Genomic DNA, 26,693 nt, shown 5'->3' with positions numbered 1-26,693 from the left:
AATTGTTAATTAAAAGTGTTAGCTAATTCTAAATTTGGTATCTATGCCACCTTGCTGTTGTGTATCGTCTGGGCTAAGGTAAGACACCTGATTTCTTTACAAGCACATTTTCTACTAATATATATATATATATATATATATATATATATATATATATATATATTTTTTTTACATTGAAATGATACAGTTTATTGCACCATAATGTTTTTCACAGTAAGTTTATTACTGATTTTTAACTCACATGTTTGTTTCTAATTATTTATATAAGTACTAACAGAAATGGAATGTTTGTTGGATGGAAAAGAGTTTATAGAATAATAGAAGTTCAGTGATGAAAATCCAATTTTATTTTTATTTTCTTTACAACTATAAATTAAACTAGAATTCTTATCTGTAATTCATAATGAATCGCATAATTGAATTTTGTTAGCATGGATACTCATGTAATTATCTGTTTCATATGGTATCAGTTAATTGTGATTTTGCAAAACAAGTAAACAGTTATACATGAATGATTTCTATATTGGCATATATATATATATATTATTTATTGTTTTATTTTAATTGTTTGGAAATACTGTACAGAAATTCTTGTATCTCTTCAATAATCAAGTTTTTCCCACAGTTAATATCATAAAACTTTTACATGCATTGAACAATCAATTGATCATTGCATATTTGCAGTTATGCTGTTCACATTCCTTTCTATTTAATAGTGACTAACATTTGGCATGACAGTCAGCTAGAAGTATTTTATGTCTTTTCTGTTACATCTAAAACATTAGACTTGTTTTTATAATAATTCTAATATTTCTGCTGCACATCACTGTTTTCTGTCCACTTAGTATTATATAAAAAATATGAGACCTCTAAAGGACCTAAATTTTTTTTGGTGTCTGAACACATATAATTACTTTTTTACACTGATTAAAGTTTTCTCAATTCCTTAAGAAGTGAAATACTGTTAATTTTTATTAGTAAGTAGTTAACAACAGGTGGCTGAAATGTAACGACACTGAAGTGTATCTGAAGAACAAAATGTCGCACAAAGCACAGGTGCTGCCACCTTGTTTTATTCCCCTACACTAACATACTAAAACTCACTGACACAGCCCCTCTCATCTGTGCCAGTCAGTCACCATTTGTTATGGAGTAGAGTACGCACAGCTATGTCAACCATTTAAAACTTTTTAACAGCAGAAGTAGTGAACGCTAGTGTCATTCATTGCTGTCTAAAAGTCATTTATGGTGATGAAACTATTGATCTAAGTACTGTGAGTAAACCCATCGGGTTGGTCTAGTGGTTAACGTGTCTTCCCAAATCAGCTGATTTGGAAGTCGAGAGTTACAGCGTTCAAGTCCTAGTAAAGCCAGTTATTTTTACATGGATTTGAATACTAGATCGTGGATACTGGTGTTCTTTGGTGGTTGGGTTTCAATTAACCACACATCTCAGGAATGGTTGAACTGAGAATGTACAAGACTACACTTCATTTACACTCATACATATCATCCTCATTCATCCTCTGAAGAATTATCTAAACAGTAGTTACCGGAGGCTAAACAGGGAAAAGAAAAAAAAAGTACTATGAGTAGGCAAGGAATATAATTTTGTTCATCAAAGCTGGTAAAGCAAATATTCGGAATGAACCTTGTAGTGGGTTAACCAGTTTCTATGACTGCTGAGAAACACCAAAAGGAAGAGGATGAATCAATTCAAAATGATCATTGCTTCGTACAGCAGCACATCTCCACCCAGATAAACATATTGAAAAAATTAGTAGAACATATTATTGCACAAATGGGCTTCTGTAAAATTTATTCGTGGAGGGGGTGCCACGCACACTCACAGAAAAGAGCTAATAACAATAAAAGAAGTAGTGTGAACGAACAGCTTCTGAAACGTTACTAGAACGAGAGAAATGTCTTCCTTTTCAGTATTGTTACAGAATACAAAACTTGAATAGATCTTTATAACTCAAAAAGAAACACACGGAATACGAACACTGTGGTTTGCCAAAATCAAGAAATTCAAATTGCAACTTTTTGCAGAAATACTCTCATGCCAGTGTTCTGGGATTCCAGACAAGTGTATGTGACTGAATACGTGGAAGCTAGGTCAATTTTAAGTTTTCTACGAAACATTAAAAATAACTTAAGAGACATGTGCCATGAACGTCAATTGACAGCCAATAATTCTGCCACACGATAATGCTCAACCACACAAATCGCAAACAACCACCTAGGGTCTTTGAAGTGTTTTCCATGCTTACCATTTGGTACCCTGTGATTTTCACATCATTCTGCAATTAAAGAAGAATAAAGATTATGTGAGGTTGTTGATAAGACCATCAGCATTCTTCATTGCCAGAATGAGAAAGTTGATTCACCATTAGGTGAAATGTAAATGCTTAAATTTGTGACTTTGTGGAAAAATAAATAAAGTTTTTTAGCAAGTAACATGTACTTTTATGCTATATTTCTTTCATTTGACTATGTCTTTTCATTTCCAAGTTATGAGCAATTGTGCGTTACATTTCAGCTACCCCTCATACTTTTTTTAAAAACACAAAAATGATCCAGAAAAAAATTATATATTTTTTTTATTAGATAGGGGTCTGTTGTATATTTCTATATTAATTTTTTTTTTTTAATTTCAAATTAGAACTGGTTTCAAACTCATTCAATATTTTTTATTTCAAATCTATTATAAAATAAATATTCTTTCATAAATGACTTCTCTAAAAACTTGTGCTTGGTGAGAGGTACTCACAAATTCACTCCACTGGTATGATAAAAACAGAGATAATTTTTAAAATTATTAGTAATCATAATTTTTAAAATTTTACTCTAAAAAGTAATCCTCTAGTTTCAGCAATGTTAAAATTAATTAATTTACATAAGTCTAATGATTATGTTTATTAAAATTTAGAGTTTATTTTAATAGTATAGAAATTATAAACTTTTTTTTTTATTAATTACAGTTGGGTTTTGCACTAATAACATCCACATATTAAATACACTAATTTTTCACATGTTAAAATGCATTGTATAGCATGTTACTTAAAAATTATCTGTATTTATTTAAATATTATTTTCTAATTCTTATATAATTTATGTCGTATTAAGTGCAGCCACATCTTTCTTACTATATAGACACTCAATTTAACAGTTGCTAAACTCAATTAACAGAGATTATTGAGGTTATTTGTGGTCTTAATTTTGGAATTTATGTTCTTAAATTGAAACCACAATTTAAGTGTTCCTATGTTAATAATAAGTCTGTTGTAGCTGTTTGGATTTTTAAACATGAACTCAAAACTTGTAAGATATTAACTTATTGCATAAAGTCATTGGGTATCAAACACTGTAACATGCCAAGTTATATGTTTATTTAAAAAAAACCTTACTAGCCAGTTAATTTCTCTTAAAAACTGGATATTTTTAAAGTTCTGCCAATATGTTAAGCATATAATATATACAAATTAGTTGTTAGTTGTTTTACAAAAAATTTATCCTTTTGATTGGCTTTGTGTCAGTTATTTCAGTTCATTAGCATTCTGTAAGTTTATTGAATAAGATTAAAAGTTATTATTTAACAGAGTTAACTTTGTAATTGTTCACATTACATAATTTTATTAATGTTATAAGAAGGATATGAGTTGCATTCTCTTCATCAATATTTCTTTTTTTCACATATCTGGTATTAAAGGAAATGAGAATGTTATTGTGTATAGTTTTACAGGTATATCTGTATCTAGTTTTACAGGTATATAATGTTTAAAACATTTTTAAACAGTTAAGATTACAGTCAGTTAATTTTCATAGTTCTTATTCCATTTATCTTAATGATATTAAATTTATTTCTATAGAACTTTTATAAGTAATTGTAATGATGTTATGGCCAGTTTAATATCAGACTTAAAATAAATGAAGCAGGAAGTAAAACAACCAGTCGAGAGTATTTTCATATTCACTGAAATTACAATTTAAGCAATGCATGATAAATAATTTGTACCCTGTGAAAATAAATTACAGGTTAGGAGATTTAAGCGTAAAGAGTAAAAGTTGCCTTGTCTTGAATCAAGCATTCACTTTTGAAAACAGTGAGTTGCTTGTTCAAATCGGGTTCAGCTTAAAAAAAAAAAAGTATAGTTCCTTAATCACGTTACTTCCTTATATACTGATTGCTGCAGTATTGTATATGGTATAGTTGTATAATTACTAAATCATAAATTTTTAAAGCACGGCTCTGAATCTGTTCCATTTTTTAACTGATAAATATTCAATTTATGAGGTCTGTTCAAAACTTCTTGAATTTGCTCTGCAGTACTCAAACAGATGTCATTAGCAAAACTTAGTTGCTAGTGCTGCGTACCCGTAACCTTTCCAAGCAAACTTCTTTGTCATATGTCCACCTGTGTTACCTTGAGTAGTACTGTTTTGAAATTTTGAGGTAGAGTAATTTATATGCAGAAGTCAAACATAAATTTTTTGTTAGTTATTACCATTAGGTACGCACATTAGACGTACCAAATTACACACAAATCTTATAGATATCTGTGTTTAAGCCATAATCAATGTTATATAGAGTTTAAACAGTTTGTGCTCTTGAAACATTGTCAGAGAAATCATGCATTTCACTCAGTAATTGATTGTCTTAGACATCACAGAAAATGGGTAGAATTTCAATTTGTTTTCTTGTGATTTTTTCACAAAGAAAAACAGAATGATGTACTTCCTCTTCTCTATATTACCCTGACCTTGCCCCAGTACTTTTCTTATTTTCAAAGTTGAATCTCCATTCAAAGAAAAACTTTTGCGCAATAAAACTGAATGATTTTGATGCACATGTTGATGCTGTTTCCATATGTGGAAAGCTGGCAAAGCTATCCTATCAGAATTATGTGCCAACTTAAGAACAAATTTATTTTGAAGGAGACAAAAGTAAATAAATGACAATCACATTTACACATGAGATAAGCCTAAAAAAAAGTTCAGGAATATTTTGGAGAGACCTCAGTTTTTTGGCACTGTATTAATGTTTTGAAATGTACGTTCTACAATTAAGTTGACATCATAAAATTATGGTACTACTGTGTGCTGTAGTAAAGTTTTTTCAGAGTGAAATATTTAATAAAATGTTTCACACTAATTTATTTTGTAGAATCATTTTAACATGTTGATAATTTTTTTTCTGTTTTCCTTTCTTCTACTAATTATTATCTGTCCTGATTTTTTTTTACTTGTAGATAGTTTAATGTCTTATTCCTAAGTTTATATCTGTATCTAGTTTTACAGGTATATAATGTTTAAAACATTTTTATTCTGTATTTGAACAAAACCTATCTTATCTTAATTAATGCAGTGTGGTATGTTGTATTTATTCTTATTAAATTCTTATAATGTATTTCTTTGCATGATTTTAAAAAAGGTTAATTTTATATTACAGTAACAATTCTTACTTACACTTTATTTATTTATACATCTCCTTTAAATCAATAAACATATATGTTTATTTATAAGTAGTTATTGTTTGTGAAGATAAGATTATAAATGTATACTAGTCTGCTTCTTTGTGAATGTAGTTAAATTTTAGTAATCAGATCAAGGTGATGATTAGTGTTCAGAAGTATTACTAATAATGAAATGCTGTTCACTCCATCAAATGTTTGTTTACTGACTTATGGGTTTTTTTTATAGTCATCCTGTAATTTTTCTTCACATCTATTTTTACCATTTACCATGTAAAAGAACAGATGAATTGACAGGTACAATTTATTTTAACACTTAATTGTGATGCCAACAACTTGTTTATAACTAAAACCTAGTAAAGATGCGCTGTTGGATATTATTCTTTTCTATGTATTAAATAATTAAATGAAACGAATGGATTTGAGAAAGGAAAATAATCTTCTAGATAACCGTAAATTATATTTGTCAAAATGCAGCAATTCTAAAAATTATTATAAGGTAATGGAATTGTATTATCAGTACAAGGCTAGTACCTCTTGTGTGCTGGGTCAGTTGGATTAAGTTAATTTATCGATTCACTTTCATTATTAAGTTTCTTTTATAAGAGCTGATAGTATCATAGATTGGATCTGCCATCTTTTGTTTTCCCTGTTTTAATTTCACTTGCATCCATCATATTGCTTTTCTGAGGAGATGTTAATGTAAAAAAATTTCACACTGGAATCAAATTTCCAATGTCACATGATGTTGGAGAATGGCTCTTCTGATTGTTCTACTACAGAGTAGGAAAAATATAAGTTTTCTCCTAACTTGCATATCAATTTTAAAAAAATGCCTTTTAAGTTTCAGCATAAACTTAAATTATTCTTTGCCATATATAAAACCTTAGCTTTAGAGTCAGCTACAGGTAGATCAGATGCCTGACTTCAAATATTTTATTTGTCATTTCTCAACTAATGTGATGAAACTTTGATTCTTTTTTCTTTGTTTTCAATTGATTTCCTTTTTTAACAAAGGTATAAAATTGTTTTTTAGTTCCTTAGAGTTTTATAAACAAAATAAAAGTAGATCATGTGGAAATTTTTTTTTATATATTTTCAAAAGTTCTGCTAGACTGTCTCTTCGTACTTAATTTATACATGAAAAAAAAAAGAAAAAATAGAACAAGCTATTCCCAAAAATGGAATAGTCTTTCTTAAGAATAGTAAGAAAAGTTAGTAGGGTCAGGAATGAAGTAGCTTCTCGTTGCCTTCGTATGAAGAGCTGTGCATCAATATGCTGTACCCATAAAAATTCAGTCGATGTGCCATGCCAATGACACTTTTCACTACTATGATTGGCTACATATGTAATAAACATTATTAGAGCAATCTGAATATTGCTTATACCTCAAATGCTTTACATGAGAAAGACTGGAAAAGGTAAAGTAATAAATTCATCTATCTTTTTCTTTTTTGGAAACAGATTTTAATGAAAATTATACTTATTAACAACAGTGTTAATCTAGAAATACTTTTAAATTGATAGTACATTATCATCATCCTTCTTATCAATACTAAACTGCCTTTATTATTCTCAAATCTGGCATGAACAAACAAAATTTATAGTAAAAATTACTTGTGGAGGTTGAAGAATATATATTGTTTACATTTACTTTCTTATCATCATAAACTTTCTATAGTGTAGTGTTGAATTTTTATTATATATTTTTTTTTAATTTTCATTGTTTATTAAATCTTTTTTGTCATAATATTGATTTTTTTTAACAATTTAATAAACCTGTCATTCCTAACACCGTTGTTGTTATTATAACTTTTTTCTCTTTTGACACAAAATTAATAGGTTTATTCATCTAAATACACATTTTCACTAAATTAATGTTAGGTATTTTATATTATACTGTTTATATGTTTTATTAATCTTTGTGTTTTTTGTTGTCTGTTTTCTCCTTCTCGCTTTCTGTCTTCTTATGGGAATCCAGCTCAGACCTTTGGTTATTACGGTAAGTCGTTGATTTCTCTCATTTTATTTTTAAAATTAATTTTTGTAATTGCATTATTAACATTTTATGTTATAATTGATGATATATGTTTACTTGTTATATTTCAAAGCATGTACTTGACGCATGCTTTAATGAAATATAGTTTGTTTTTTAAAAAAAACTTTCAAGCATTATTTAATAGTTATAGTCAATTTAGCAATTTTTTCTTTGTTAATTTTTAAAAAAAATTTTTTTCTTTTTATAATAAGCTTACTATAAATATATTAACTCTTAATGTGATGTGTTGTTTAGAAATCATACTTATTTTATTTTCAGTACAAAAAAACCAGTTATTAATTTTTGATCTGTAAGCAATTATTACAAATTATTAATATTTCATTCTTTGTATCAGTTTAGTTAATTTTTCTTTTCTCATCGCCATAATGTGTATTAAAAGGTTCTGTGCTATGGTTATTATAAAATAAATCTTTTAAATATTACTTAGTTTGAGTTTGATCAGTAAATATCAAGTATGAGTATAAAGTAGAAATCTGTGTATTTCTACAATAAAATGTATACCTTCTTTATATTTCTAAATTATGTAAGTGGCAAAAATAGAAAATATATAAATTTTATTATATTTTATTGTTATGAAGTGCTCAGGATGAGTTCTCAAAATTGTTCATTAATATGCCAGTTATTTTTATACTAAACATTATAAATTAGAATATACATACATTCCTTTCAAAATTTATTTTGACACGTTGTAAAAAATGTAAATGGTCATAAATTATATTTTCTGATGTTTTCTTATTTTCCATTTCAGTAATTTTATAAAATTCTATCCAGTTTCATAATAATCCCATTTTCTGTGTATAATTTTAGTGATATATTCTGTTCTTATAGCCAGAAGTCGAATTGTTAATTTTTTTTTTTAAATAATCAGTTCGTAGTAGGTGAAGTAAACTATTAAAATTATCTAGTTGCTAAGAAAATTATAAGTTACAAGAGTTTATCAAAACTTCAAATCAAGTTGTGATGTATTCAGATCATCAGAGTACACATTCATTCACACAAAGAAAACTGAAAAAAATTGAGTCATAACTATTATTTTCAGTGTTAAAGTTATATTAGCATTAATGACACTTTTCAGCCTAATTTTCATATAATGAATCCAAGATGGGTTTATCAAATGATGAATCAATGTTAAAGAAACAAATTTTTAACTACTGAAGTTATACTTACTTGTTATATTAAAATTTTGACATTCAATTTTTTTGTGCTATTTTGTTATCTTGTACCTTTATGTATTTCTATTTATAAAATTTAGGCAGTTTCAATTGCTCTCATAATTGGCCACCAATAGATCTTGAGTCTAATGAAACTGCACACTCGAGGTTATCTACAGGGGTAATGTTTGTTATGTGCAGGGATTTTGTTTAAATGTTAACCATCTTGGACTCTGAAAACTTTACCACACCTCACATTTTTCAGTTTGCTGTTTCCTAAGATGTTCCAGGCTGTAGGAACGTATCTATCATTTTATTAAGGCTCTTTCGTAACAAGCTGCTATTTAATGTTAATAGAGATTTTTTTTTTATTGCTACCAAAACATTCTTTGTATTTTTAATTTTATTTTTTAGGAAGAATAAAATATAAAATTATATCTTATGCCACCAACTAATTTTTGTTACTGAACCCTGGAAATTGAACAAAACTGATCTTTTGGTCTTTTATGTTCTTGAAAAAAAAATCTGGCACAAGAAATTGATTACTCAAAAGGAATTTGAATTTCTAATATGTATCAACCCTGATTTTTTTTTTAATCTGAACAATAACTTTATATTATAATAATGAAGTTACTGTGTTGAGTATGTTTACCTTTCTTAGCTTCATTCTTTTATTGTATGTTGATGTGTTATTCCGAAACACATGAGCATATAATAAAAAAATGAAGCTAAGAAAGGTAAACAGTACTCAACATAGAAATTATAGTGTTCTTAGAAGAAAATATAATAATTTATTATCTTAATAACAACAGTAGTATTGTAGTTGCACTATTGATTTTATTTTTATATATATTTTTTTAGATATTGTTTAAATATAGATAACACAGAATATCAGCAATATTGTTAATGAAATGTGAAATTAATTCATTGTCATTTGTACCCTGTAAAGGTCAATAATTTTTTATTGATTTTTTAAGTAATTAATACTCTGCTGTAATTTAATTTCATATTTTACACTTAAGCTAAATTATTGAGATTTTTAATGCATTTTTTCTATATTAGAAACTAGTTTATTAAAATATATGTTTTTCAAAACAGCCATAAATATTGTCACTAGCTTTTTATACATGAGGTAGTCCATTCATACTGAGATAGGCCAGTTTGTTGTTTTGAAACTGGTTGGTTTCAGTGAGTTGCAGTTTTCCAGTTTTGGTCTAAAAGTCTTTATATACCCAACTGATTTAATTTGTTTCACATTTTAAAGTTTTGTTGATAGGGTGTATTTTTACTGGTTTTTTTTCTTACTAATTAATTGATAACCTTCTTTCCATAGCTTCAAGAACAGGTTTAACTATTTTGTATTACAGAATTATGTTTATTACAACATTAGTTTAATTTTTTTTCCATTTAAAGCATTCTTATTAAAGCTCTTAAACATTTCAGTGTTCATTTTTATTATCATTAGAATACTTTAATTTTTGGTCAAATTATTTTATTTTTTCTTTATTTGAAATATACATGTTCAGTTTAATGTGATATTAATAGTACAAGAACTTTTATATGTATATGAATTGTTTTTTCATGTTTATTTACAGTAGTGGTGCAATGTTTTTATGTAATCTATAATCGCTTATTAATGAATGCAGTGTAACAATTGGAAAGGGATTATTTTGGTGAATAGAACTTAAACATATGTAAAGTGGTATTTTTTTTAAGTAGTAAAAATTCAATATGTTTGTGATTTTCCTAAAAGATTTGCATAAAATTAGCACTTCACGAAATAGTTAATTGGTGTAATACTTGATGGGTTTGGTATCATTACCAGACTTAAGCAAGAAAGATTTGAGTGTTGTGGCCATGTCAACTGATTCAACTACTTTATTAATACTAATCTAATCTCAAATGCATGATTTCCATTCGTTCTTAAATATTATCCATTGTGTAGCAAATTCCATCTTTTACCTTTTTAAAAGCAATTGATAACTATACAGAAATTTAAAATTTTGGTCTAATATAACTTGTAGCACTTGAATACTCATATAATTATGAAGTATTAGGAATACTTTAATTTGTTATTGAACCTAAATTGTTGGTAATAAATTTATTTACTTTTAGAATTAAAAAAGGAAAAGAAAATTAACTTCAGCTACTTTTGAACTTTTTTTATATTTAGGTAATAAACTTGAACATGTGTGATGGAATGTGTGTGTGTGTGTGTGTGTGTGTGTGTGTGTGTGTGTGTGTGTGTGTGTGTGTGTGTGTGTGTGTGTGTGTGTGTGTGTGTGTGTGTGTGTGTGTGTGTGTGTGTGTGTGTGTGTGTGTGTGTGTGTGTGTGTGTGTGTGTGTGTGTGTGTGTGTGTGTGTGTGTGTGTGAGCGGGGGGGGGGTGTTATGTACAATAACCAAAAAATGTTACAGGCTTGACATAAAATATAATTTACTGCTAAAACTAATAGTCATTTTTAAGATAATAAGAATCACTTGCCGGCTTACTGGGAATAGTGAGGAATGGAGTGGTTTCCAATTGCCTTCTTCATTTAGCTAAACATAGTGTTGCACAAACGTGCCAAGCCAACTGAAATGCAGAAAATGTTGAGGTCACAAGTGATATTCCATAAAAAGAGTTTGTTTGTTACATCATAACTTTAATCATTATTTTAGTTTGCAGGTGTCTTAAATGGAAAGTATACCACGCGCGTGTGTGTGTACATAAATGATATATAAATATATATTTACTTAGTATGTAACAAACCAAATGGTTTATAAAAACATGGCACTGATGTTCTCAAATGATAACGTATTTTTGTTATTATTTAACATGAGAAAAAAATCATTAGTGTCATGTACTCTTCCCTAGACTTTTTATGCCTCTAGAGTGGAGTAACCTCCAGTTTTATCTCATAGTATTGCAAGTTGCGTGTATTTTATTATATATACTAATAAAATTTTGCTGTATCATATTCATAGTATAAAATATTTATGATGCAACATTTATAAATTATGTTTGCTTGACTTCCTATTATTATTTAAAGGAAATTCATAATGGTGAAATTGTAATTTTTCATGTGAGTGGCTCATTCATTTTGATACTTTTGTCAGGAATAGTATTTGAATTGTCAATTTTTAATATTTGTGCAACATTGGCTGGAGTTGATAATTTTCTTTAGCACTACAATATTAACATAATATGTCTACCAAACGTTTTTATTAGAACAAACTGTTTATACTCAGAAAAAAAAAAATTTATACTGTTTATTTTTATTATTTTATACATATGAGTAACCGTTTGCTTGTGTGTATCTATTGAGATGATTTGTCACCAATAAAAGTTGCCAAGCTCAACCTAGGAATAGAACTGTGGTCTTTTGATATAATCAGTAGATGTATTACAGTACAAGGAAGCAAGAAATTAAAACCTGCAAATAATATAAAAAGATTGCTACATCGTATACTTGAAAGTCCAGTACATATCAATTTTCCCAGGACAGCTTTATTCCTCAGCTTTCTGTGGCCTGAAAAATGATTTTATAATATTTAAATATTTTTTAAAACACCATATCATCTGATCATGCCTAGTTTTTCTCTTTGAATTCTTTGATTTTAAATAACCTGAATTAAAATCCATTAGATCTGGGTCATCTGTGTCAATGTTTTACCCTAAAGTAAACGTTTAAAGCAGCAGTTCTCAAACTGGTATGCATGCCATGGTACTACATAGAGCTTCTCAAGATGGTTAAACAGACACAACAATATTAAAAAAAGACTGTTAGAACACAAAAATACAGAAATGTTTATTATAATACTAAATTATTTGTACAACAGATATTAATTGTCATTAATATTTACTTATTATTATTAATACAGCAGATCAGCCATTCTCAAACTTGTTTTGATATATATAATTCAAAATTATTTGTATAACAACAATAAGCATTTCAGTTATTTGGGTAGAAGATGAATACTACATGCCTCACTGCACATGCAACAGTTTCCCATGCTTTCCCTATGTTCTTACATGTGTGGTGCCCCACATCACACATGTAAGAACAAGTTTCTTAATTGCTACTATAAAAGGATTGCCATACTTTCCTGTGGGATTTAAGCCAGTCAGTCAGTTGGGCTGTTCTACAGATAGACGGATACAGTTGCTTCCAATGTTTTATGTACTCTGTGATAATCTGATTTTAAAATGTTATTGTTTTTTTTTTTTTATTTGATAAGATTAAAATGTTGGCATATGTATCTCAAAAGTGAATTTTTACTTATTTGTATACTTATTTACATAACTTGCTTGAATTAATTTGGTTTAATTAGTGTCGTTGACATAAATAATAAATAAACATGAATAAATGACTTAGTGTGACAAAACATCATCAGATTGTAATTTTTTATTGCTTTATCACCGTTCTTAGTTCTAATTAACACTATCCTAATGACATATTATATATTTAGTAGTTCTGTGATATGCTACTGATCTGAAATTCACATGAGTGGTATGTAAAAAAAAAAAACTGAGAATCGCTGTTCATATTAACAAACATTTTTAAAAAGTAATGAAATTCCAAAACAGAAAGATTTAATAGTTTACTTTACAAATATTTACCTGAAATTTAACAAATATATTATCAGAAAATTAATTATTTAAAATTAATTTTATCAAAATTTAAAATCTTTTTAAAATTACTGTTTGTATTGATAAAAAACTTGTACTCAGAGCTAGGAGAAGAAACTGTTCTGCCATGTATTTTTAGTAGTTTTTTACTTAAGTTTCTATCTAATTATCTGTTTATTATTGATTTAAGATTAAAGAGTTTGTATATTTTAGTGCTATAAATATTTGCGTTCCGTTTTAAATTTGACAACCCTACTCTATTGTAACATTTGCTTATTTTTTTTCTTCATTAGTTTTTCACCTTGTTTTTCAATTAAAAAATATCCTAATATAAAAAATATATCTAAAATATTTTTTTTTTTAATTTCCAAATCCAATATAAATTGTAAAAATAGATATTATGTCAAATTTAAAAATGAAAAAATGTTCTAGAAAATTCCAGATGTACTATTTGTTCCATTCTTACCTATGCCATGTTCCAATATACCTTTAACATCATTCAATTTAATTTAAACTTAATGCAGTGAGTACGTAACTTTAAATGAAACAGGTATTCATATAAATATGGTGTAATGAGTTCCTGCTGTTGGCAAGTGTTATTTTTTTTTATTTGCTTTACAATTCTAAAGTGTAAACATTAGTCTTCATTTTTGTATTTGTGTTAGCATATATTTACACAAAATGTATTTTATTAATTTGGCAATTTTAATAATAATGAATATTTGAACTGTACAATATAGTTTTTTAATATTGCAGTTGTATCAGTCAGTATTTTAAGGAAGTAGTATGACATGAACAATCCGTTACAGTTTTAAAATAAATATTAACTTAATTATGGGTGATTTTTGACCTTTTTATAGTAAGCTTATTTATTAAGTTTTGTAATTTACTTATATTGAGTTTTCTTTTTAAAAAAATGTATGTGCTACCTGATCCTGATTTAGAATTAAAATTTTATTTGAGTATTTGTGTGTAGAAAATTAATATATTAGTTTTGTTATTATGCTTAATTGTGAATTTTTATAGTAGCTTTTTGTTTTTATTAATTTAAGCTTCCGCCATAACTTTTTTTGTTTTTTACTTTTTGTGTTTTGTTTTAATTGTATAAATTGTCATTGATTTAATTATGATTATTATTATTTGTTTTTTATTATATTAAATATTTTGTTTTTAAATTTCATGGATTTATTGAATGTTATTCCATTAAGAATAGCATTGAAGAGTACTTTTATTAAAACAACTTAACGCACCTTCCAGAGCAGTTGAATTTTTATAAGTTTGTTATTTTTAGTTGTGTTCTTCTTTTGCCTGTGGTTCAGTTTTATTTTTATTTTTATTTATTACTATTATTAAGATAATTTTAATGAGGTGTCATGTCAGTATTTTTTTCCATTTAGTTTCTTTTTAGAGGAGTGCTGCATGATAAGGTTGTAAATGTAACATTATATTTATAAAAATTCTGTATGGGATTTTTGCTGGACTTTTTTGGAATAATGTTAAAAAGTTTTTTCCATATAATTAAAGGTTATGCATATTATGTTGGGATTATTTCAGGATTGAAAACTGGTCTGCAAAGGTCACTTGAAGTTAGGATTGTATTGATAAAGTTAAAGGTTTCCAACTTTCTGTTTATTATAGTTAGAATTAATTTACTTGATTTCATGATTAACTAGCAGAATATTCACATCCCATAATAATAACAACTTAAACTAATAGACAACTTATTTCTAACTACTGATAAAAACAACTAGTGATCACAACATTGGGTCATGTCGTTTCTTCACTACGTTGTTTTTCCAAGCTTGGCAAAATTTGTGCAATATTTCAAATGTATCAAGATATTATAACAATGATAACTTAAGATGTGTAATTATAATATACCTCATTCAATTGCAGTACAAGCAATATTATTGAATTTCAAAATTTATCTTAATAAATCTTTTTTTTAATGTATCATTAACTTTTTCTATTGAACCATCTATTTTAAAAACTTTTATTTGTATTATATATGTATGAGGTGGGTTTTTAAAGTAAGGTCTGTTTTAAAATAAATACTGAAAAATATGAACAAACTTTAATACTTAAGTATAAAAAAACTACATTTATTTACTACTTTTCTACATAGCTACCTTAAATTTAACACATTTTTCATAGTGTTTCATAGCTTCATTTCCTCTTCAAGAAATTCCGCCATCAGTGACTTAAATCACGCAGTAACATCAATTTTCAGTTCATCTTACTGTCAGACCTTTGTAATGCAAACCACTGTTTAAAATAAAGAAAAAAAATAGTAGGAGCTAGGTTAGGAATATAGGATGGATGATTGAAGATTTTCCAACTAAATTTTTCAGTCACCTCACTAACTTATTGCCTTGTGTGTCCACACATTGTCATGGAAAAGTGAAATCCTGTGGAATAGCATCCCTTTGTGATTTCTTTTTACAGCTCTTGTAAGATTTTTAACATTTTGCATATATATTGGTGTTCACAGTATTACTATGATCACTAAATTTGATGAGGAAGACATTGTTTTATTCCAAAACACAGTAGCCTAAAGCTTCTTTATCGAAAATTCTTGTTAAAACTTCTTCAGTATAGGAGATGATGAATGCTGCCATCACACCAATTGTCGCTTTGTCTTGAAGTTGGAATAAGAAATCCAGGTTTCATCTGCGGTAAGAATGTGGTCAAACAATCTCTTTATTTTCATAATGCTGTAAAAATTCATGAGCTGCACCAAAGTATTTTTCCTTATGTGTGTCTGTTAACATCTTCAGCAGTAGTCTGGCATATAATTTTTATAGCCCAATTTTTCAGTAAAAAATTATAAATTGAATATTGTGAAACATCAAAAACAATTGCGACAGTGAAGTGCTAGTTTTCTCAAATTTTTTCCATCAAATCATCCATTATTACCAATGGCTGGCCCCAATGTTCATTCCTCTTTCTCAAAATGATGACACCACCATCTTTTTAATATTTAGTCTGTAAATGCCATAAATTTCACAATCTTTATTGGTTTTTGCCATCAAAAATTCGGATTACTCATTCTTCACACTTGGCAGGATCATGAATTGTAGCACTCATATTCAAACGTATATTACTTTAAAAACACATGTCTTAAGTGAACTTTTTTTATGATTATTATTCACGTTAACAAAACCCATCTGTTCATGAATTTTTCTTGAGCACAGTGGGTCTTGTTATAGTATTTTTATCATGAAAAAATGGAAAACTTTCTTTTTATTTGTTAAAAATATTCTGTATACTAAAGTTACTTACTAGTCCATATTATTTTCTTATCTAAAGAAATTTTTCTTGAGTACGAAAGGATAATTATTAATGTAAGTATTTTCTTACACTAATTCTTTTAATTCTGAAGACATTAAATAAAAAGAAATGGAAAATAAGAAATTATTGAACTATTTAAACAAGTAAAACAAAGCTGAAGTATTACCATCAAGAAAGAAATATAACCTCTCCTGCTGCTGTATATATTATTAGTATGCATTGTTGCTGTAAAAACAGCAGAAGTAAGAGAATAAACTTAGCAAAATTAGAATCTATTGAAATAAAGAGGGGTAATATCAAGTAATAACTATATATTTTATTTCTGCAACAGTATTTAACATTGAGATCAGCACTGGTATTTTTAAACTAAAACAGGTATATACAGATCTTTGTTTTTCACTCAAAATTGTCAGGACTGGGTTGTCCACTTGTCAAACTGAACAAACAGGTTAATGTTATAATGTGTTTGATGTTCATTTAAATCAGCAATATGAACTTTGAACCAGTTTTCAGCCCTTATTTTCTTTTATCATTTAATTTTATTTGCATAAAATGGTCGGGTTGTTTCTTTGAAGAATTGTATGTATCTATTGTATATTATTTTATTTCAAGAATACTTTGGCTCAAGCTAGTCATAACTAGTGTTTGTCTCATCAAATGTTTGTAATTTATTACGCTTACAAATGGATATTGATTTAATGTATTTTTAATCTTTTGTTAAGTAATAAAATTTTTTTAACTTGTTCATATTGTTTTAAAGCAGTTTATATATAGTTATCTGTTTAAAGACTGGATTTTAAAGTCTTAAGTGGTGTTTAGCTTACTTGGAATTGGGTCAGCTTGAATAAGATCTGTATTTCGTAAACATTTCACACCTCACACCTCATCTGCTACCAGAATTCCACCTCGTAACTAACAGATAGAAACAAGCCCTAGACTGCAGGAAAGAAACATTCTAAGCATCATGTGATATAATGTTTGCTATTAGTTTCATCCAAAATATGATTCTTAAAAAAAAAATTAAATATAACAGCACAGAGAAAAAGGATATCCAGTATTTTGATAGTGTTTTTCTTACATCAGTATTAGAATTAAAAATTGCACAAATCTGTCAGGGAAAATTTCTCAGTTATTTGACTTAATTGGTTATATGAATGTTTGTTTAATTCATATCAGTAAAACAGTTAACAGTTTTTGATAAGGCTTAGAAAAATATAAAATATTTTCTATGGAAAATATCAAATTTTTTTTAATAAATTAAAAATCGTGATTTCAAAGATATTACTCAAAAATGGAGTTAGTGTCTCGATCATTATGTGAATGTATTTTATAGAAATTTGTATATATTTGTGGCATTAGAATTATCTTTTTACTGCTTTCTTTGATTGCACCGTAGTGAGACTGGAATAAATTGCTTGCTGTGGGTAATAGAGATTATTCATACAGAGGCTTGCTTGTTGTAATGCATACACAATAAACACACTCGGTCAGCTTAGTTAACAAAACTTTTTTTAAAAAAATACTGCCACTGGTAGTTGATAAATAGATTTATGCTATTGTGTTCGGTTTATTATTAGTTCATGCGAGTTATCTTATTTGAGCAAGTTTCTTCTACTTTAATAAGTTAATTTGAAATTATGTATTTTTTAATAATTTTTTTAAAGTAAATTTTCTATTTCATTTTGCAAATTTTATCTAAATGTGATATCTTAAAAAACTTTAGTGTGTTACAGGGCTTGGCCTTATTTTAAAAATTAAGTTTTTAGTTTTGTTGAATATGATCCCAAATTTGTTTATACTGGAATTAATACATTAGAGTTTGAAAAATGTGTAGGTTTTTCACTTTGTCAATACATTTTCATCAATTGTTTTCTTACTCTCCAGATTCTAACTGTTCCTTCATTATAATCTATCCTGTGCCTTTCTCTTTAATTTGATATTTCATTAGCTCCTTTCACATCAACCCTAAGCACTACTCTTTTTTTTAGTAGTTTCCTGTACTGTTCAAGAAAGTTTTTTATAAAAACACTATGTTGTAGATCTGCCCTCAGGCCTGAATGTCATATACACATTTGCTGCTGATATTTCAACTTCTGGCAAATAATCAACAGTAGATGTTTTGAGAGCATTTTTGAACTAGTTTTTAGCGTTTCAAGTCTTCTTGACTACTTATCTAGTTAATGCAGCTAGTTATCTCAATTCTTATTCAAGATGTAAATATTATTTGCTTGTTGAATTTTCTTGAGAACCTGTCTGTTGCTGGCTGTTGCTCTAAACAATTCAGAATTTATAGTTTTTAACTACTAAACTTAGTTTTGAAGTGAAGTACTTAAATTCTTCAACCAAGATATTCTAGATGTCCAGATTTTCAGCTTCCTTTTACATTCCCCTGAAATATCAGCTGTCGTAATTAAAATATAATAATACTTCACCAATTCATCATATCCATTTTATAAATTCTCTAAGTGTTTATAGACCTAGATTACAAAAGCTTCTTCTTGTAATTGTCTGGGATAAATTGTTTGGGATTCATTTTTCATTCATTGGGATACATTTAAAACATTAAATTATTAAAATAATTTAAATGTTATTATAAATCAATTTCAGTTTGGTGTCCAAATTAAGTGATGATCTTTCAAGTTGGGACATTTTTGTGATAAGATGTAATAACTGACCTCCAGTTCAGGAATCCTTAATGAATTCTGTATTTTAATTTATGTACTTACCAAATAATTGATGTAATTTTAAAAGTATATGATGCTCTTATGTCTTGTATTTCTTTAGTTTTTTATTGAAAGCGTGACTAAATTGAAACCAAAATCAAAATGTTTATTTACTTAATAATAAAATAAATTTCAAAATAGGGAGTTATTAATCAACTTTTATGTCGGTTGAAGTTAGCCGATATCTTCATTTATTTTTGAATGCTCTCAAAAATTATTGTTTATAAAACTTAGCTAAAGATTTTAGATATTCTTTTTGTTTAGCATCAGTTTTATTTTACAGCAAATTAAAACAGAATTATAAAGAGTTGATAATAATATGGCAAAAATATTGGTGGCTGACCTTCATTAATTAAAGAAAAGAAGAATTTTACTGGGCATATGTAATACTGTAATTTATTAATGTGAAACACTGCATCATATAATATAGTAAAAAATTTACTTGAAAACTAAACTAGGAAATTTATTTTTTGAAAAATTGTTTACAATCCCAGACCAAATATGGAATTGCATCAATTTTTTAAATCGAATTGTAATTGGGATTGATCACATTTTTTATCCAATAGTAATATGTGGAAATGGTTCAGTTTGTGATGCTAATCATGATAAAACTCTTTATTCTCTTTCTGTTGTTTTATGTGGTGGTGGTAGGTTATGAAATAAAAAATTTACAAACGTAATGTATTAATAATTTGATCGATAAAAGGATGGTAGTATTAATAAAGTTATTTTTATGTACATCCACTACTCCTAATTAAGTTTAATTTGTTTTAAAATAACATATTATTATTATTACATTTATGTTACACTATTTTAATGCAGCATTTTCCTCTTATTGTTGATTTTATTCTTTTAAAAACAGTATACATTTTAATGGATTGTTCATATCATTTTACTTTTCTTAAAAAAGTGTTTATAAAAACTTTTTTTTATTGTTTTAAATAATATGATTTATTTCTCTGACATGTCATCTCATTTATATATTCATTAATTATTTTAGTGGAACTGGATATTTTTCTTGTTACAATTGTTTTCCAAAATCACCACTTTTATTTAATTATTTATTTATTTCACAATTACTTCTATTATGTGTCTTTCATATTTGTTACTTATATTTAGTTTCAAATCAGTGTTTTTGTCCAGTAGCATAGTTTTTTAAAATCATTTCAATTTTGTTTCGTTATTTAATTACTTTTAAATAAAATAGTACATTTGAGAATTTTTTTCAGAAATCATTGTTTAAATTTATATAAGTAATAATAATTATAAGAAAGGAGTATACTTAATGTTTTTTTCTTTTTAAATAATATACCCTAATAAAAAAAATTAATTTTGAAATACCACCTTTTTTGGTTTATCTTGGGTGGCATTTAGCTGACTGACAAATATTTAAAACTCAAATGTGTATCATGATTATTAATAAATTTTTTATCATGAAATAATCTCTGAGAATGGTTTGGTTATACTATCTTATTGTTAAATTCTGCAAAGGACATAAGTAACATACTGCATCTACTTAATAAAAAATTAATTCTCTTTGAATTCCTGAATTCACAATCTGGTACCCTTAGTCTTTGAAGTATATTCAGAGAAAAAATCCAAGACATTCGGAACAAGAGATCAAGCAGGCCATGTTATATCATTTTTGAAGATATTGTTTGATCAGTTTACTAATGGTAACTACATTTTATTTAAGAACATAGTCATTTCTCCTACATGTTGAAAGTAGATTATTTTTAGGATAAACTCCAAGCATATTTAAAATCTTTATCAAAAATTAACATCCACAATTATGCCCAACATCAGTGACTATAAATCAGTCTTCAGTTTTCTAACATTCTTTTTTATCTGTATATTTTTGTTTCAAGAATGACCAGACCAGTTTTATTCTCAGTGGTGTATTATTAACACTACTTAAATAATAGATTTCAGCTCATAGTATGAGCATGGTAACCTCAGTTTTATTTCAGGAGTTGTAGTTCAGTTGCTGGAAATGCATATTAATTTTGTAATTAACTGAAGAAAGTATTTTAAAAAGTTATTTTAAAAAGTATTTTAAAAGAGTATTAAAAAGAAAAAAAAATTGTTTTAAACTGTGACAAAGAGTGTAACATGAAAATTCATTACTATTCCAATACCAAAGTTTTATAAAAATACTTAAAAATATAACGACAGAGAAATATATTTTATTAAACCAATAAGTTTAGATGAATATAGCTGATTGTCAAAACTGAATTGAGATATTGATGAGTTAACTTATTTTCTTTGTAGAAAATTTGTGATGACTCAAAGAAGCCTTCTAAAATTATATAACTGGACAGGTGGACTACATCAAAAAACATTTCACTTATTTTTTGTATATACAAACACTAAAGTGTTGTAATGATCTGTCATCAATATTGATATTAATAAATTAAATGGTACTGAACCTTCTCAACGTAGTATTGCTTCCAGCTTGATTACTGTGCATTAGAATTTGAATTCAAAGTTTTTTCCCCCTTGCCAAATTCAGTAGTCAGCTCATGCCATCCACCACCCGGTGATATATATTAGTGATAGTATTTTATATATAAATAATTGATTTACGTTGTAATTTCTATGCAAACATCTTAGTAAAATTGATGGTATAGTAGAGAATTTTTTTGTAATGCATTGTAATTTTTTCTTTAAGTTGTAAAAAAAAATTGGTTGTGGTTTCCTTTTATAAATCTGTTAGTTGTGGTTAATAGCTGCCAGTGCAGTTATTCAAAGTTTATATTCAAATTGAATACCATAAGGTTTTGAAATCTGAAGAATATATAGTAGTATAGATGATAATCCAATGCATGTTTCTTTTAATGATTTGAATTTTAAAATTAATCCCTGATGTAACTCAAGTTAGGTTGTCATTTTATTACTGTAATTAAAATAATGCTTATTTTATTATTTATTAAAAAAATTGTATCTTTTCTCAAATAGTGCTTTTGTACATAAGTATGCATAATTTTTTTTTTATATAGTTTTAGACATCATTGCATGCATAAATACTGTATTTTTAGTTATTTTTGTTTGCGCTTCTATTATTTGATACACCAGAATAATAACATTTTTTGATGATGTTTTAATTAGATTTAATTTTATGTTTAATTATTTAGAGATAAAATTTTAGAAGTTATATTTTTAAACATTATTAATAATAATACAATTTCAGGTTAATAAGTTTTAATATTTTAGCTGACCGTTAGGTAATGTATTTATATATAAAATAAGTTGTTTTCTTATGCTTGCTTGTGCTTTTTATCTTCTTCATTGTTTTTATAATAAACATGTTCAAAATTAACTCAGTTTTATTTATTTATTTAAATATGGCAGTTTTAATAAATATATATAGTTAAAGTTCTATATATAGTAGTTCTGTATATAGTTTTAATTTTGCTGAACAAAATGGATATTATACAGGTAAACCCAAATGTGTCTTGGATACCTGAGGTGCAAAATTTAGATAAAATTAATTACCATCAAACTTAAGTTAACATTGTTTCTTTATTTTATATAAAGATATTTTACTTTTTCACTTCCTTTCCCTATGCTGATTCTTTATGCCTTCTTCCTTGAATGAATATCATGAGAATTGGGTCAGCAGCTATCCTTGTGTTCTGTGTGTGTCAATTTGTTGGTGTCTTCTAATGTAAACTATAAAGTGGCTACTCTACAGTAGCCACTTCATTGTGTGTACCTGTGTAACTGTTCAATGACTCTGTTTCTTGTCTGGGACGCAAAAAGCAAATTTGTTGTCTCAGTTGCTAATCTGGGTAAACCAGGTCTAACCCTCATAAATCCAAGAAAAATTACTGTTTTTTTTTTTCTATGAATGTAATTTGGATAAATCTGAATTCATAAACAAATTTTCAGCTAAAAGTGATATGAAAGACTTGTGCAAATAATGTTTTTCTTTTAGTATTTGCTGATAAATACCTGGTACCACTTTCTTTAAAAACATGGGTAAAATTAAGTTTGGTTAGATAATGCAAAACATCAGATAATACATGAACAGTGACAAGGCTTAATTGTTGCTTTAATATTGTAACATATAGATTCATATCAAAATTTGTGATGAAAATTATTAATAAATAAATAAAATCTGTATTTTTATTTATGAGTAATATCAGGCCGGATCCTAATACCTTTTTTTTTTTGACTGTATTCAGAATAATCACCATACAGCATTGTGTAACATTTTCCTTTGATTTATTTAGATTAGACTACTTGAATTATGTTTTACTTAAATGCAATCTTTTTTATGATGTTGGCTGAACCACAACCACAGAACATTTTCAAGAATTTTGTGTTGTTATTTCAAGGTATACTGATTTATTATGAGATATATTAACATGATTTTTTAATCATTTCAGTATGTCCAATTTTTTTCTCTATTTTTTTCAGTGTCTTGTAAATCTAATCAAAGGTTTTTATATATTAAATCAAAAGCACATTTACATTAGGTTGAATTTGAAGTGGAACAATTGTAGCCATATACAAAAAGTTTTTCAAATATTTGAATTCTTCTAACCTGGTGTTATATCCTTAAAAAAATACAAAGTTTATACTTTATGTCCTTAAAAAATACAGAATTTATACTTAAAAGAGAAAACAGACATATATGTACTTTTAAAAGAAAGATAGTTAGATATTTAATAGATCCTTCTATGAAAAGCCAAGAGTTAGATCCACAAGCTTTAATAGTTAAAATCGGTACAATTCATTTATTTTCTCTTTTTCGAAGATAATATTCATTCATTTTAAATGGAACTGTTATAAAAAAAATTCATTAAGAGAATTCTTAAAACAATCTCACTCAGACCTAATACATCTGATCAGTACAATTGAATACACTACTGATATATATATAAATAGAACATGTTTGTACTTTTTTCAAATAAGCCCCTAAGAGGCTACATTAATCATCATATAGAATAGTCACTTCAGTTTTTTCTTTGTTTCAGTTTTTATTCCTTCATTTTCTGTGACTGTAGTTGTTTATGCTCTCCAGATTACTTTCTGCCAACTCTTCTGGTTTTTTCTGGAAAAACATTATAATTTTGAATATGTTTTCTAAAGGAATATATATATATAACCTTCATATAATATATGTACATAATTTTTTTTTTTTTTCAAATTATATATATTTTAATCGTGGACTACTTGACCTGTATTAGCATTTAACTTAGATGTATTTGTACTTACCCTTCCAAATATAATGCTGTTTACAGTAAATAATAACAGTGCTATTTACTATATTATTTGCTTTTTGTTTTGTTAATTTTAATTTGGCTGTGGCTTTTTCTTTTTTTGACTTGCTTTCTTTCTGGTTATTATATAAAACAATTATATTACTATGTATTTTTCTTCTAAATTAATCATACAACATAATCTTAACATGTATTACATTAATGTTTAATAAAATTGTTTAATTTTTGACAGTATAAGGTAGAAATATAGTAATTTTCAATTGTACAAATTTAATACTCAAGTATATTTTTTTACAAATAAGAATTTAATGATATCACATAATTAGTTTTATTTCTATTAAAACAAAATTTTCCAGCACTTGATGCTTCATAATTTGATAAACATTATTACAGTCAGGATTTTTAATTTCAGAATATAATTCCAAAATATTTTGACCATATTAAGAATTTATTCTTTTATATTCTCATTTTTCATTTAATTTGTTGAAAAATTAGCAGATAAAAAAATGTCGTCATGAAACTACTAATGTAATGTAAAAGTATATAACTTTATACTGTCAGAAATATTTATAATGCTTACCTTGTATTGGTTGTGGGTGTTTTATTTATATATTTTTTATATAAATTTAAAACACTTTTTAAATTTTATATTATAAAAAAAAAATATATTGTCAAGATGGTGATTGCTGATTTATGTGTGTTCTATTTCAAGACGAGTACAATCTAAATCCGGGTTTAGAATGGGAAGACGAGTTTACAGGTAAGGATACTACTCTGTGGAGGTTGCGTTAATTTGTTTGTTTAAAAAAAAAATAATTAAAGTAAAAAATAGAAATTTGTATTAAATGTAAATTTAACATCACGTTAAAAGTTGAATACGGATTTACGTGTAGAAAAATTTCATTAATATTCTTTATTTATTTTTTAATAATAATATATATGTATATATAACTATAAAAATATGTTCTGACTATTTTGGTTTACAACTAAAATTAATTGATTAATGTCTCATGTTATTCAATGTTTTTGACCGTTTGCTGTAACTGTCTTGCTTCTGTATTTATCTATGTAACATTTTCATGAATTTTTCCCCATTTTTTGTTTATTTTATCACCTTATTTCTTTTTTTTTATAATTATGAAAAAAAAATTGTATCAATAGTTTGATTGTATCATTTCCCATGTACTTTATTATTAATTTATAAACATTCAGTTATTCATAAAATATTATTCAACTGTAAAAAATTGATTGCTATTAGATTTTGCTATTTAAATATAAAAATGACATCATCATGACAATATTTTAGTTATACACACTCAGGTTAATGATATTGCTGTTTTTATGTAGTCTGTTTATTAATTTTTTTTTTTAAGTTGCTTCATCAGCTGAGTCCATTGCTGATAAATTCCAATAAAATCGCAACCTTTAATCACATTTTATCTTTGCTCTTCATACTTACCAGTTGTCAGGATGCTACTTCCTGTGTAAAGATTAGAGTTTACTATCTTACCCTTAAACCTGTTATCTAGTAATAAAATGTTTTTTATCATAAATTTGTTGAACTGAACATTTCAGACCTAGAGGTATAACTAGGTAGTTGTACCTTCTCCTAGAGGTAGGAGAAGAATTCCCCACTTTTAATGTATTAGGATTTGTCTAATGTTTAGGGTTTTTTTTTTAATAATTAGCTTGCAAATCCAGTTCTGAAACAAGTTCATGGAGAGACTGTCATGCCATTATGGAATTGGATCTGTAGGTTTCCACAAACTATTATTATTCCAGTTAATACAAACCTCCAAGGAAGAGATAGAATAAAAGATATGGAAGGGGATGGTAAAAGACTGGATCATGATGTAGGTGTAGTTTACATTCTACCCTATCATTTTACTGAAATATAAGCTGGAATTTTTTAATAATTTCATTTAAATCAGATTATTGTAAATAGTTTGTCAGCTTGGTGCAGAATTTTATACTACTGCATATTTTAATAATACCATACTTCGTATTTTAACATTTATTATTCTGTAATAACAGGATCCTTTTTAGGTTTAAATAGTTTTACAGCATTTAAATGTAGTTACCCTTTTGCTCAATTAATATGAAACATGCTTATATTAGGCGAGTTAATAAAAAGTAGCTGAATGTTTACATAATT

At 26.7% G+C, this 26,693-nt stretch overlaps 1 protein-coding gene across 16 annotated transcripts in view; it reads left to right on the top strand.

Moving 5' to 3' along the window:
* sw (cytoplasmic dynein 1 intermediate chain short wing) overlaps nucleotides 1-26,693 on the top strand; it is an 87,973-nt gene that overhangs the window by 22,145 nt on the left and 39,135 nt on the right. For 7 of the 16 annotated variants that reach the window (XM_075376075.1, XM_075376070.1, XM_075376069.1 and 4 more), the window contains 2 exons: nucleotides 7,457-7,477; nucleotides 25,251-25,298. The exons of 1 other annotated variant lie outside the window; for it this stretch is intronic. In XM_075376075.1, the coding sequence (XP_075232190.1) occupies nucleotides 7,457-7,477; nucleotides 25,251-25,298 (69 nt within the window). The remainder of the gene's footprint in view (nucleotides 1-7,456; nucleotides 7,478-25,250; nucleotides 25,299-26,693) is intronic. 8 more of the 16 variants (XM_075376079.1, XM_075376076.1, XM_075376073.1 and 5 more) reach the window with 2 other exon arrangements.

Source organism: Lycorma delicatula, chromosome 9 (assembly GCF_047948215.1).
Source record: "Lycorma delicatula isolate Av1 chromosome 9, ASM4794821v1, whole genome shotgun sequence".
Classification (NCBI taxonomy): domain Eukaryota; kingdom Metazoa; phylum Arthropoda; class Insecta; order Hemiptera; family Fulgoridae; genus Lycorma; species Lycorma delicatula.
Note: the sequence above shows the minus strand (reverse complement) of the source record. Positions and strands in the feature narration are given on the sequence as shown.